The following is a 16116-nucleotide window of genomic DNA, read 5'->3' as shown; positions in this document are numbered from 1 at the left end:
AAAAGATTTGAAATGGTCTATAATTTTTGTGAGGATGGTAGACTTCGCCACTTTAACCTACTAAAGGGACCAAAATTATCAATAGTTAGATGACTTCTTCAAATTAACCAGAGACAGTTTATTGTTTCTTCAAATTTAATTATACCGTCATAAATAGCCTTTAATGATAAATAAATTCTAAGCATAAACCCAATTCACAATGTAGTGTAAATGGAACAAGTGTAACATGGAATATCACAATATGATAAAAAAAAAAAAAAGACAACAAAAAATAATGACAAAAAAAATTTCTTTTGTTCGTAAAAGTCGTTCACCATGCGGTCTAAGTTTACGATAAAATAATTCATAAATAGCCTAAAATAAACGGTTAATAGTGTAATTTTAATATACAATCTAACGATATACTTTAACCTATTCCCAAAGTTCAAACATAAGTAATAATTTATTTTAATAGGTGTAGATTACCAGTACACTTTATTCCAGATTGCCGTTCAGCTTGGCATGATATCTTAGTTAATATCAGAGTTTCCCCTGTCTGGCGTTTGGTAATTGACTTTCGGTATGCATTAAAATCCATTAGGTGATATTTGCGTTCTTTTCATAATCATTGATAAAGTTCTGAATTTAGTTACTGCAGTAGATCGTCATCAGATTTCAAAACAGTATTAAATTAAGAGAATGTTTCGTGGAAAACGAATAACAGATAAAACATATGAAAGTTAATGTATTTAATCTATGTTATCATGTTTTAGTTGCTTATAACAAAGTTATTCAGAACAAAACAACTGATTTTGGCCCTGATGTATTAAAGAAATACAAGACAGAAACACTGCTGTGCGGTTTGAACGATAACTGCACATTGCGAAACGCCAAATATTCAGTATCACCCATTGTTCACACGGCAATATTTCATAATAGATGGCATGGAAAATTAATCAATGATATGTCGGGGACTAATGTTACCCCACGGAGATTAGGCGTTGAAAAAGGAGACAAATAGTCACTATTTAAGCCAGATAATATGTCTTTAGAAAGGCGATATTACTCTAGGCTGAAATGGACGTTCACCCGAAATAGTGGTAGTAGTAGTGGTACTTGAAACGGCACATCCCTTTCCCAGTACCTTTGACATCATTAATACGATAGGACACATATAAGCATTTTACAAACAGAACATAGATTATCTCATTCTCTCCCTGCCCATTACACATCAAATTTAAAAACTAACAGTGAGGCACCGTCAATATTGTATTAAGCAATTAACCAAAGAAAAGGACTGAAATAGTACCTTATTCTAGTCGGTCTCTAAATAAAGCACGTCATAAAATTTGTAATTTGCGTTGACATCCCTTTAAATTCCGTGCTTGTGGTTGTTTATTTATTTTACATTTGCTATATCACGAGGCCTGTCATTGAGTCAACTGGCGTGGTTTCGAATCCCCGGTTGTACGTGACAAGGAGTAGGGTTGCCTGTCCAACCTCGTGGGTTTTCTCCGGGTCCACCGGTTTCCTACCACTGCTAAAGACCTCTACGCGCAAGTGAATTATTGAAATAAAATTAAAACCATATGTTAGTCCCGAAATGACCTAGTCTGTATCGAGTGGACTTTAAACCCCATTTCGCTCTCTCTCTCTCTCTCTCTCTCTCTCTCTCTCTCTCTCATTTTACATTTATTATGGTATAACACGCTTACCGTATGTTTGTATTTCCAACGACAACAGCCATAACCTTCACCTTTATTGCACTTGCAATTCTTGAGTTTTAAACCATATTATGCTCTGATAAAGTACAAATGGCGGCTTGTTTTCTCAACGTAGAAATATGTAATTAGGAAGTGCCAGATTTAAAGACTTACCAAAAAGACCAAAAGGAAATCCCCTATAAGCATATGATCTGCCTCTGGCTATTGCTGATGATGTTATAATCCACATGTATTCTTTGCCAGTTAAACCAAGTTCCACAGCTATGTCAATGATTTCCTTAGAGTCTCGACTGAAAAACATGACAATACACATCATGGTCCATCATGATTAACATAACAGTGTCTCGACATCATTGATTATGTCACTGACATGTTTATCAACTTTAATATAGTATACAGTTGTAGCAGGCATGGATGTTGTCTGGTTTTCCAAAATATTCGTAGATTACTTTAGTCACCGACTCTGGGTTTTACTTTATTATAAGGCTTCCAGAGCTTTAACTATTAAAGATGGACACCCGGTTTCCGCTTTTGTTATATGATTCGCTTCGTTTCGTTTCATTTTTTAGTTTTAATTGTACTGTCTATCTGGTAATCATGTTCTTTTTTTCAGTTAGATTTTGTTTTATATTTTTCATGTATTGCCTAATAGAGATTAATAAGCAGTAATGGGGATACAGCTTAAATTGAGAGTTATCAAATACCACATTAGATGTGCGTTTAGAATGATAATGGAAGGTGTTTTGCTTTCTTTATTCTGACATTCTATTAATATGTGCTGAGCCTGCTTACGTCGTCTACTTTAAATAAACCCCCACCGTTTTCATACACATTTTACAAATTCCCTTTCGAACTTTGCAGTCTCACTCGATTTACTTAATCTATACGACCCGGATTCGACCAGTCACATTTCAGTCAATCTTAAAAGAGCGCAATGAAACATTTCTCCAGACCGAGATGTTGTTTTTGAGAAAACTACTGGGAAATAAAACGGAAAGAAATAGCAGGGTAACTTTAATTAGACTGATAAAATATTAATCGACAAAAGACATCAGATACACAATAAAAAACAAACAGAGTCCCACTCAGGAAATCGTGAAAACAATTCCCTTGAAAGAAACAGCCATTAATTTAAGTCTTATTTCATAATCTTATTGCAATAGGTTGTTGTTTATTTTTCGATTCGGTTAAACTAAAACTGGAAAGAATGCAAGTTACTGACAAGTAACTATAGGCACACGTGACAATAAGATGGGTTGAGTGTAATTAAACACGGTAATAAACAGAAGTTTTAAAAAAAAAAATTAATGTAATTATTTCGAGACTTGCTGGTTTTATTACTGTTATTACTTACAGATAAAAAAATAATACTTTGTTCTCTCTACTTTAATGGAGATGTTGGAGAAGGCAATTAGGATAATTACTAGCAAGGCGATCATTAAGCTGGGCAAATTAGCTTTATGTCAAGTTTTATTAAATATAGAGTTGCTATAAACTGTTAAAATAGCCCTTCTCTGTGTTATTTTGTCGTATTTCGCAATGTTTAGCATGTTGCAATAATTAAATTCACCAAGACATAAATACACACCATCTTAAACACAATGAGAAAGTTTATCCGCGTGTGTTTTCTGCATTCTACTAAATATCAAAATTAAACAGATTTTTTTCCAGCTGATTCGGAAAATTTAATCACATTAATAACGGGGTGTAAATAGTCCGGAGTAAACTGCGTTAAAAAATAAAATTTTTGGAATATTAATTTTACTTGTGTTTTTCTGTCAAATGTAACACTTTGGTCCTTGAGACAATTTTGGTTCTTTGCAAAATTGTTGCTTCACTCTTGTCTATAGAGTCAAATCACACGTACTTAATGAACGTGAATATATAGTTATACATAAAAAAACCAGTGATATTTTGGTTAAATCATAATCATTGTCAAAATATCCATCAAATTCTGGCTGTTAATTGACCTATGGTTGTTAGACGAAAATAAGGTAATGTCTCCTATCTTAGTCGTGTGAAATAAAGAGGTTTATTACATATATGGGATGGAAATTAACGTCAAGGTTATCGAAGACCTGCAGAAATTAGGGGGTATAAAATAGGGTGTAGAGCGAGTTGGATCAGAGCTCATTCAGAAATTCCTAGCAGCCATTATTATTGTGAACGAGGAACCTGCAAAGCCATTACAGCTTAGCAATAAAGTTGTAAAAATATTTTATGCCGTAGTCTTGTTGCGATCACGAAGAAACAAACACAACGAGAAAGAAGTCCTATAGTACTACACTTATAGTCCAAAAACCTTTATAATAGTAGAACTAAACTAAAACAACACAGTTTTGCCTTTATAGATACATAATCTAATATTTAGATAAAGAGCTGGTCGTTTTGACTATAACAGTTCGAAAATGAAACACGAATACCTTAAAAATTTCATTCAAATTACTTTATTCTGGACGAAGTTATGAGTGTTTGAAGCTTTGCCAAGATAGTATGTTGTATTAGCTCCTACGCAAGAGAATAAAGTTAGAGGTGTCGAGTAGAGTGGACGTCCGAATTAGGGCGAGCGTGATCAACCGTATGTTGCTGAAGTAAAACGAGTGGAAATGATCAGTCAATCAATTTTTGACAGATTTTCTGCATTGTACGTATAGCAAACAATATTGAATGGCCTTGCTGAAACATAAGTACTGGAATGCTGTCCTCGATAGCATCTTACCAGTTAACTATCTCATTGAAACGTTGCAGTTAATAAAACTAGTGAATGTTATCCATAAAGCTGTCTGTTATTATCTCTAAGAAGTTCACCCTTTAACTCGCTTTTCAAATGAAAATAACAAACCTATTTGAATGTAGGAGAATGATCCTTGTATCTGTATCAAATAATGTCTTTAACTCTTCTCGTGTTTTTGTCGTATTCGTCGCATCGCTGATTATTATTTTCGATAACAGTTTAAATCTGAAAGAAATAAAAAAATCCAACAAACCAATTAAATATAAATCTATATAAGAAAACAGCAATAAACCCAATGAATCTTATCAGACATTTTTTCTATGTCTAAAACGAGAATTAAATTCGTTTTTAATCCCTAATCACAAACCAGAAGAAAATTATTAATTGAATTATTTGAAAGGAAAAGCTCAGACCAAGTATGGAGCCAATATAAACATACGGCTGCTTTGAATATTGCTTAAGAAAAAAAAAGATCTAGGGAATTATATGCTCGTTTTGAAAGATTTACTTAAAGATTTACTTAAAGATCATTGCACTCACCGCCACTTACAAAATTAGGTTATACAATCTAATAAGAATATTGCCCTGGTTCTTATATAACTATATTAATAGAGATATTTTATGATTAATTAATTAATTATCCTTGACAACAAACTCTAATCGTATTACTGTTTGATGCTTGAACAGAAACGGATAAAAGTCAGGAGTTCATTAAAGGAAAGGTCCCAGGAATAAAATATAGCCCATAGTCGACGTTTAGATAATGTCCTAAATCAAAGTTTACTTAAAATCTATCGTCTGATTTCGACGGAAAAAAAGAATCTAGTTCCTCGCACGATAAGAAATAAAAAAGATTATCATTTGCAATTTGATAAAATAAATTCCAGCAATTATACCAGTAGTGTTATTTTATATTGTCGGATAAACTGGTCAATTTACGACGTATTAATGGCTACGTAACGACAAAATACGTTCCATTTTCACCATTTATATATACCTGGGCATCTTGCTTTAAAGGAACAGAATTGGTGCAGAATAAAACATTGCCTATGTAAGACTATACGTCCTTTGTAACATTTCCTTTCAATATCTTAGTGAAACATCATAGTATTAATAAAGTCACTAATACCTTACATTAATCTAAATTAAATTTCTATATAACATGTGCCAGGAACTCGGCTTTAAAGATTAATGTTTCAAAACAGTTGTAGCATCCATCTTCATCTTATAGTTCGTGTATATTTTGTTTACAGTACATTGAGCAAAGTTTTCATGCCAATTTATAATTATTTATCATGTGGGTTCCCGCTAAAATACCTTAGAGTTACTCTACATCATATTCGTCAACAGTAATTTAGAGAAAAGATATTTGATTTCAGCAATTGTATATCTTTTTTAGACCAGCAACCATCAACATGAAACTTGATATGACGTCGTAATTCTAAGACGGCTGCGGTGATGCCATAGTGCTCCTGAAACCGTAATACCTGATGCTAATTGGCTAATTAGCCTCATCGAGACCAGATTGATTTGCATGTGCTCTCTCTTATAGGCTAAATTAGTCCGTTGTATTGTTAGCCCTTCTTTCAACTGTTCAGGCTTTAAAAGAAGAGATGGCTATCCGTTTATGTTCTACCAAAAGAAATAATATGATAACAGATAATCGGACCAACATCCAAGCCACAGGCGCCTGTAACGTGGAAATATTTAAAAAATAACATCAAGCTATGACGAAGTATAATGGCTAAAGTCTATTACGTCCATGTTCGTAATCGAGATTATCAAATAACTAGTCTGATTCCGATTTCTAACCCAGGGGCGAATAACCCGTTTGAAACCGATTCTCTTTCAGTAGATATAATAATACCGATGTTAGAAACGGGTTGGATTAAAACAATTTGGATCAAAGTTCACAACTCTAGATTCCGTCAACCTGTGGCAATACTTACTAATTTTGGCTAGGTTGACAATCGAGTCTACGATGACGTTTAAAAAAATTGTCTACGTGACTTAAAGATGGTATTATTATCGGGATGCTCGATTGAACATTCCGAAATTGAATTCCGTCAACCCCCAAAATAATGACAATCGAGTGAAAATGTGAATCTGGAGCTAGAACGCATGTGCCGACTGCATAAGTAAATATCTCAACCAACCATGACAGCTGAAACATAATCGTTGTGTTTAATTACGTCACGATTCTACTCACACCACCTCAGTTGTCGGGACTGACAGAACGTTGACAGAACTGAATTCCACCTAACTCGATTGCAATTCTGTCAATTCGGAACTTTCAGGTATGACAATCGAGCATGCCCAATATCTACTGAAAGAGAAACGGTTTTAGATGAGTCATTTGTCCCGAGTTAGAAATCGGAATCAGACCAGTTATTTGATAATGTCGCTTACGAATATGGACATAACGGACTTTAAACAATATACTTAGTCATAGCTTAATGTTATTTTTGAAATATTTTCCACGTTACAGGCGCCTGTGATCCAAGCTATAAAACTGTCAGACTCTTAGATGATCTGTCAAATTTGTTAGTTGTTAGTCGCGTATCTAGTCTTTAAAGTCGATAATTGCTGGTTCTGGTGACGCTACTGACGAAATGGACGCAATCTTTAATCTAGTGTCGCACTTGAACGTAGGCGTCTAGCAATTTTCAAAACGTTGATCCGATTAGTTGTCTCCCACATTGCACATACTTGACTAAAATAGGGATTAAACATGTTTATTTACAATACTGTAGGTAACTAACAGCATCTTCCAAAAAAAAAAAAAAAATCTTTTTCGCTTCAGAGGTTCGGTGAAAAAGTATAATATTATGTTCAACGCTCATTCCACTAAGACTATCCCATTTAAACATTTACTCATTTTTCATAAATTTCATACAGTTCCTGTTCTTTCAACATAACCCCGCGACAACTTTAAAATCTATAATCTTTATTACATATAAGAAAAATAATTATACATACATAGGAATTAAAGATATAAACTACTTTTGCCTTTTTCATTAACTTAGCTTCCGCTTCAAATTAAATATATATAATTATATCATATTTAAGATGTCAAATATAATGAGAAGGCGTACAAAAAGAGGAAGGCGGTGTTTGGTTCAAAAAATCGTTTCCTTATTTTCTTCTTCTGCCATTTGGAAAAAAAGTTTAAATAATAACACATGTTGAAACATGTAAAGGTGTAATGCAAGGCAGCATATGAAAACACGACGCACAACACGTCACCATAGTCGAGATAACAGAATTCGACTGTACATACTGACGAAGCATCTCATTTATTTGTTCGTATAATTAGCATCTTTATAAATGTAAGTAATTACTTCATGGCTTGAAGAAAAACGGCTATTGTATTAATAAAGGAATACTTTACTTTTTTTCTGAAGGAAATTTTTTTAATTTTATGGGTTTTTTATGTTTTATAAAGGCAAATGTATTCATGTCACTTAGAACCTTTACATTTCTGTATAGTGTTTATCATGGTAAAAATTACCAGTGGCTTCTCTTAAAACTGGTAACTGAATATATAGTAACCTATGGTAAGAAAATACCAGTTTTAAGTTACCGTCGATGCCAAGCAATTTAAGTTGTCGAAAATACGTCCCCATGGTATTCTTATAAATATATGCTGTTCGATTTGTCTCTTATGAAAAATAGATCGGAATTCCAATATAGATCAGCTGGTCGAAATTACAAAAAAAAACTCTTTAGAAGTTTCATTTAGTCAAATGTGGCCAACTTTCAGTTTCTTCACGATGTGTCTTTCATTATCCCATCCGATCGCAAGTACACTTAAAAGTGTTAATGAATGTATATAGATACAAAAATAATCAAACCTATTTGACGGATTGAAGGAGAACTCTTTACAATAAATGATCGTAAATACAATATGTTAGTTTGTTTGCGACTATAATATACTGTATTTTGTATAGTTTCCAAATTTCATTTGTCTAGGATTGTATACGCGCATTTACATCCGGTTACGTTAACGAGCAACACTTTCGTTGTCAACTCTGCAGGTTTAAACTATCCACGTGTTTTATTCTCGGTCCATAATCGGCCGGCTTTCGTTATCAACAATCTGCACTATTCATAGTACTTACCTGAAGTTAGGTACACCAGAAGGAGCAAAACGGGGAATATTTTCTGTCTCTTTCACTTGTGCCCGGATAGCATTGACGAACTCCTCGTAACCCGGATCTGTGGTTGTAATTATTGAGAAATCTGTCCAGTTATATCGCTTAAGTAAACCTAACATCACATGGCTTTGATGGTATAACGACGGTGCTATTTGTAAAATACGGGAATCATGTTGAGGCTAAAACATAAAATAAAATACCATATTTAGATTTTGCATGGCAAATTACACGATTGTACATAATTTGACAGATAAAACAATCCGTACAACAAAATGTAAAAACATTTGAAGTGTTAAAGAACCACTTTAAATTTAATTTAGTACAATCAGTTAATATTTTCTAAAAATACAATAATGACCAAAGGAAGTCAATGGTAATACCCCGTCTATTCTTTGGAATTTGAAAACATGTGCTGATGAAAATCGATGAAATTTAATATGAAATGGGACTTTAATGGTCTAATCTCTGAAACCTTAAAAGTGGGCGGACGCATAGCCAGAAACATAATATCGGTTAGGTAAAACAAGTTTCCTCACAAATTATGAGGATTAAAGGTCAAAATAATGCAATTTAGTTTCACATTTTGTAATCAATCTTGTAACATAGTTACTGGGGCAAATGATTGAAACACATACATAAATATTGGTATTTAATACTAGTGACATCACAGACATTCGTCCCCAAAGGCCAATAGACAGATTCCATTATTAATTCCAGATTTAATCATTATTAATTTGGATTACGTAGAAACTGGTTAGAATAAAAGCCCTATTAAACTTTCCATTAATAAATTGCATAATCTATTAACCGAGAACTTTTATTTCAGATGGATGTGCACTCATGTCTTCCATACTCCGGCTACATTTATACTTTATTTCATTGTTTGCAAGACGCCTACGCGCAAGCGAATTATTGAAATAAAATTAAACCATATGTTAGTCCCGAAATGACTTAGTTTGTGTCGAGTGAACGTTAAACCCCATCTCTCTCTCTCTCTCTCATAGTTTGCAACGCTGCATAGATTTAAGGAAATCATTTTAATTCGATTGGCTGACCAGTAAAATCAATTTGCATATATCCAATGAAGTTGCAGTATTTCTTAAAATTTCGGTTGTAACTTAGTTTAAGTTTTCGTGAATAAGGGCCCAGGATAGAACCCGATCATTTCATTGGAACATGTACTGTCGCGGTCTTTATAACTAAAGTGTATTAAAGGTCCATACTAATGTAGCAAGTATAGACTTTCGGGTCATTCACATTGATTCATACATTGGTCAATCCTATAGTAAGTATAGCCATCTAAAGTTCACACTATAACTGATTTCTGGTAATCGCCCGTCAAAGTCTACATTATAACTAAATGCTATCCGCGAACGTTGAATCCCCGATATTATTTAACCTACATTTTCAGTCGTCTAAAGTACTAACTAACGAACATTTTTTCAGCCTTTTCGGGGTTAAATTTACTTAAAGATACATTATGGGAGATAAGATTAAGAGCTGGCAGTTATCACTATAATATTTAAAAACTAGATAATGTAAAGTTAATTCGCTGAAAATTTCAGTCAAATTGATCCACTATGAACCGATAATTAAGCGATTGAAATTTCGGCCTAGCCTCGATCATCATTACTTAAGTCTGTACCATAAAAAACATAGTCTCGATCATCCATTTCATGATTAAATTATGAATGGAAGTCGAGCAGAAAATGGGATCATAATCCAGTAAATATCGCAGGCTAGTGATGCCACCGAGAGTTGATTATGGTCTGGATAAGTTAATTAATGTCTAATTAATAATTTAGATAACATTCCAGGCCTAAAGAAAGACTTGTAATTGGCAGATTTAGCTCTCGCATAATGTATGTTTAAGGAAAATGGACTAGATACCGCAAAGGGTAATCAGGTTATGACGTTCTGGGAAAATCTTTGTGGGTTTTAATATATATAACACGTAATGCTATTTAAATACCATTTTACAAATTCAAGCGTTTTTAGTGCAAATTTTATAAACCATTCTCAATAAGACATGTCTTGCAGTTAAGTAATCTTACTTTCATATTTAAATATATTCCATGTTATATAGTATAGTAGTAATTAACTAGAAATTATTTGTAATGAGGTATTATGATATGAAAAAAATCTTTACGATTCGCATAATATCGTATAAATACAACATCAAAGTATATTTTTAATTTTTTTTGTACAAACCACAGTTAAAGACTTAATTAATATAATTACGTCAAAAGATTAGCACTTTTCAAAGGACTGACCTATTTTCAGACATGTTAATTGTTTAAGACTGGGTTTCCTGCAGTTTTATAAATTGATATATTAATATACATAATTATGGTGTTCTAATTCTCATTGCACATTCTATGTAACCATTGTCCCCATTTGATCTGATTGATGAAAGTAATGTGAATATTATACAAACAGAGGCAAGCTATTATGAAAATTTAAAAAGAAAATATACCGGTACCCACCCCTCATCTCAAGAAAGTTTATTGGTTAACCTAAACACTAAATACGGGTCATCGGACTGCCGTGACCGAAATTTTCAACATTTTCTGATATCTGTTGTTCTCAAGGCAGACTTACTAGTTCAAATTTCTAGGTGTCCGGTACTAGCAGTTTAGATGCCCCGACTGTTATTTAAAGATTTAAATCAAATAAATCGAAATGTATTAGAGGTTATTCTTACTATGCTCCAGGCAGTAGACCTAACATGTCGACTATTAAATCTCTTTCACCTGCCTACCAATATCATTAAGTTAATCATTGTGTCTTAAGTCACGGACAAATCGACCCGAGACCGCGTCAACGTCAAGGGTTAAAACTAGTCGGTGGTGTCTGAAAGATATAACAAGTTTAATACTTCTAATTATTACCGCCGTCTTCATTAGCCCAGTTGGTGTTTGTATTTGACCCCAGTAAAAGATAATAAATTTAATACTTTTAATTAAATAATTCATGCCAGAAAAGCAGGAATGATCAAGGAATTAATTCGCTTTTCAACCATAGAGAACACGATATAATCATAGTTTAAACCTAATTAACCAGGAAGACAATGTTCTAAACTATAGCTGTGTCCAAGAGGGATCTGGGGGTTTGCCATTCTCTAGTCTTTGTTATCAAGTAATCTCAATGCAATGTTTATGACATTTAGTGAGATTATTTTGTCTTAAGTATCTTAATACCCAGAGGATATATGAGTTTTTATCTGCTTACATCAAAGTCAAACGGTTATTTAACCTCTTCATGTTGTCATAACCTTTTTAATTAAAAAATAAATAAATAATAATTTCTAGCCTTTCTTGGTCCCTAATTTTAGTCAGTTTTCTGTCATGTGATACGTTTAAATGTTAATAATATTGATTAGGAAATCTGATTGGCTTATATTCGGGAAATGAATTTAAAAGTCTTCCGGGGGCGATATATCATATTGACATTTTAGAGTTTAATACAAATACCTGTAGAATAAAATTAGATTTGATCAGACACTGAGCTGATTAAGCAATTGTCCTGAATATTGTCACAAATGACAACTCTCGCTTAGGCAACTGTCACATCATGGCTTATTGTTGACAATATGAGCTTACAGCCAGAATCACTGGCATAAATCTCCGTCGTGGGTTGAAGACTGGACTATTTTAGACCTCAATAAAGTGTATATGCTAGCAGAATCAATGATTAGATTATTTCAGCATGAAATCTAAATAGTAGTGCGGGTGCCGGTAGTGCGCGGGGTCGGCTAAATAAAATGCAGTGTCCAGAAATCAGATGCAGTTAGACAAACTAGTGAGCCAAACCAGGAACCAGAATGTATGATGTACATCCCGCATTCTATTTCTAAACACGTTTTTACTGCGGCCAGGTGTATTTTATATACAAAATCAGTATTTGCTTTGGCTTGGCGTTTCATTAATATTTGATTTATGTAAGTTCTCAACCACATATTTATTATAAGAATATTTCAGTTAATAAGCTGTATAGATGTTTTGAATTAGTAGTATTGGTATGGAAATGCTACACATATATATAGCATATTTCGTATGCCAAGCAGTTTTAATAAGATGTATACTGTATCGAGTTTTATTTATCTCTTTCGAACTACACTGTATTGTATACTATTCAAATGTGTAAGGTCGGCTAAATAACCAGAACTTCCGCTACAGCATACTGGTATGACGTTAAACCCCATTTCATTTGGATTCTTTTCCTTGACAATCAATAATAATTCAATATGATACATACCTCCAAAGCACCGGCAAAATCTGTATCCCATGAAATCATGGGTAATCCTAAAACTTGAACTAATTGTCTAATGTATCTGTTAGCAGCAGCTCTCTGTGGGAACACATACGGATTATTTACATGGAAAACTGTTATAGCATTGGAAGGGGTACTTTGGTCACAAAAAGCCTCTAATATTTCATTAGGCGAATCTCTTTCTAACCACGTTAACTTGATGTCAGGCCTGAAAACTCTGTACACATTTCTATATTCTCCAAAACGTTTCCTGGCTGCGGACGGACTAAATAAAGTGGCCTTCAGAGTTCTATTTATATTTGAACTCCAGAATTGGTGTTTAGGAAACAAAACATGAAAAGTCACCGGAAGCGGCCTCTGTGAATAACAAAAATCCCACAAATACACCACAGAAAATAACCACACAAGCCACACGTGAACGTCCATATTGGAAGATGCTCCTAATTTCAACACTGGGTGGGTTTCAAACTCTGTCGTTCATTTTGGGTCTTGTAATCTGTAAGATAAAGAGTCAAGAAAGGTTAAAATGTGGTTGGTTGTGATAATAGATTCCGCCCATCAATGCATTATGTAGAAACAATTGAATATTTGTCGATATACAAATCAAACTAAATTTTAGCTCCAGTATTGTGGTAAAATTGCAACACAATACAGATTAAGGCTATAAATCATACGCAATATAACATATTATTGTTATAAATCGTCCTTATATTATATGTAATACCCAATAACAAACTGTGTTTATAAATCATATACTCATATATAATACACAATAAAAAATGATAAATAGCCGTTGAATCCTTTTCGTCTAATTGAAAGAGTCAAATACAATTCATCAATTGCCCAGAGAACATGCCCGCCCTTTTTATTTGTAATCAAGATCTCTCGGTATAAACAATTTCATATGAATAAAATTGAAAACCATTTGATCAATATAAATAAAGCGTAAAACTATATACATAAAAGGAAATAACTTGATAGCAATTCCCAAACTGTATTATCTTTCTGCGTGATTAATTGAACAATTTCAAAGGGAATAATACAATATTATTACCAGATACATGTATAAGCAGATTGAAAATATGGGCAGCATTTGCTCTGTGCATTGGCAATATTATATTCATGGGCAATACAGATTTAATACGCAACATAACAGACCAGTGATAGCGATACAATTTGGGTGGTCGCACTGAAAAGAATGGAAAAGTGTTAGGCATAATACTGTGTTCATTTTGAAACTTCATATGGTAATTTCATATCAATGGTCACATGTGCAATCTGAGGAGGTGAATTTCTTTTACGTGCATGATCAGTCTGTAGACCGGGCGCCAGTTTTGGTCCCATCCGAGTGACAAGAAAAACTTTCGTTATTAGTTAGACAGACGCCAATTCCAGCATGTGAGAACCGTCCTTGAAAAAAGGCTGATGGTTGTTTTCGGCCCAAGCCATGAACATTTTGGTTGTCGAGGGCTTAATCACACAACCATCGCGCCCACCTTCCCTTCGGGGGGTTGGATGGCCGAATGGTTAGCACGTGCGTGCTGTATCATAAGGCCTGTCATTGAGTCAACTGGCGTGGTTTCGAATCCCCAGTTGTATGTGACAAGGAGTAGGGTCGCCTGTCCAATCTCGTGGGTTTTCTCCGGGTCCTTCGGTTTCCTCGCACTGCTAAAGACCGCTACGCGCAAGCGAATTATTGAAATAAAATTAAACCATGTGTTAGTTCTGAAATGACCTAGTATGTGTCGAGTGGACGTTAAACCCCATTTCTCTTTCTCTCTCTCTCCACCTTCCCTTCACATTTAGCAAATGAGAAAATGAATTGATTATGTAGAATGTTACGTGATTTAGAATGCCACGTCACAAAATCTTACAATGGACAAATTCGAAACCTGTAATACTGAATATCTGCTACTAAACAAATTGATAATACAAATTGAACAATTAAACATGTTAACTTCCCTTATGTCTATTCAACTATGAACTCAAACTGCAGGTGAGTAAGCAATATAATAGTAAATCGGCTGCCTAGTCTTGTGGGGTTTTTGTGGGTACTCTAGTGTCATTCTACTAAAATACTGCTCACCAAATCACAGACAGAATAAACAATACAGTACACACAATAAAGGCTGTATTTGAAACATGGTTGTATACCATAATGTTTGTACAAAATAACATTAATGGCCACTGTTTTCTTTCAAATGTTCTTTAGCTTTCCAAAATAAACGGCAAATATAGAATTAAGACACTTTGTCTAACTTAAAAGCATCTTTCTTTCATTTATAATCGGCTGTCGACAACTGACTAATCTAAAAATCTTACATGGTTAAATTATAATAAGAAAAAATGTCCATTGGCTTTCTGTCGCAGTGGGCCCTTAAATATGTAATGAAACTTAAAATTTATAAATATAAATTAATGTTTTTAAGGCAATTGTTATCGAATCAATCCTCAATTGTTATTACATATTTCCACACGTTTACAAGTCATTTTAACAAAAATTTATGGACCAAATAGGCGAACTGAATGGAATGTTATTAACCGTAAACTTGTTATTACTAATTCGAATGAACTGGCACGCAATTCTTTAGTGATTATCGATTTCTCACTATTAAAAGGACAATATAGATGGAGAATAAAAGTCTATATCTAATTTACAGTTTGCTACACATCAGTCGACTATTTTATTTCAATTGAAGTCATGTTTTAATTTAAAACGTGTAATATAGTAACAGTAGTTATAACTGCTTTAATATTACGACAACCAAGTTTATGTCCAAAATGGAATATAGTAGACCCTTACATACATATAAAATATAAACAAATTGAACGGACAGATTCGGCACATTTCCAAGAATGTGATACGGTATCCCATGTAAGTCAGTCTATCCAGCAGTACCTTGGTGACGGCATGATAATTCAAATAAGAAACCTGGAAAGCGAGTGTCGTAAAGGAATGATCGACGATACCAACGATTCCCCCAATAACCTCAACGGTACTTTTACTTTTAACCCTATCCAAAATGCAGACGATAATAAAATTATCAGTTAATTTTTCGTTCAAAAACGCCATTTCTATTTTACAAAGTTATTAGTATACATGTACATGTTAATAAAATAAAATCGATGTTCAGTCAATAGCTCTGTAAACCTTAAACGCAATTACATCAAATATATTACTAAAAAATAAAAGAAAATTCATTTACCCAGATCTCTAGCTGTATCTAGTATTCCATTAGACTTAAAACTC

General features: G+C 33.6%; 1 protein-coding gene across 2 annotated transcripts in view; it reads right to left on the bottom strand.

Moving 5' to 3' along the window:
* Positions 1 to 16116, bottom strand: part of LOC126811832 (glutamate receptor ionotropic, NMDA 2B) — a 39616-nt gene that overhangs the window by 14231 nt on the left and 9269 nt on the right. For both annotated transcript variants that reach the window (XM_056098621.1, XM_050537762.2), the window contains exons 2-5: positions 12852 to 13362; positions 8559 to 8773; positions 4546 to 4662; positions 1857 to 1993 (exon numbers count right to left, since the gene is read on the bottom strand). In XM_056098621.1, coding sequence (XP_055954596.1) covers positions 1857 to 1993; positions 4546 to 4662; positions 8559 to 8773; positions 12852 to 13292 — 910 coding nt within the window. In that variant the 5' untranslated portion in view covers positions 13293 to 13362. The remainder of the gene's footprint in view (positions 1 to 1856; positions 1994 to 4545; positions 4663 to 8558; positions 8774 to 12851; positions 13363 to 16116) is intronic.

The sequence above is a fragment of the Patella vulgata genome, chromosome 2 (assembly GCF_932274485.2).
Source record: "Patella vulgata chromosome 2, xgPatVulg1.2, whole genome shotgun sequence".
NCBI lineage: Eukaryota > Metazoa > Mollusca > Gastropoda > Patellidae > Patella > Patella vulgata.
This window is presented reverse-complemented; position numbering and strand designations above follow the sequence as displayed.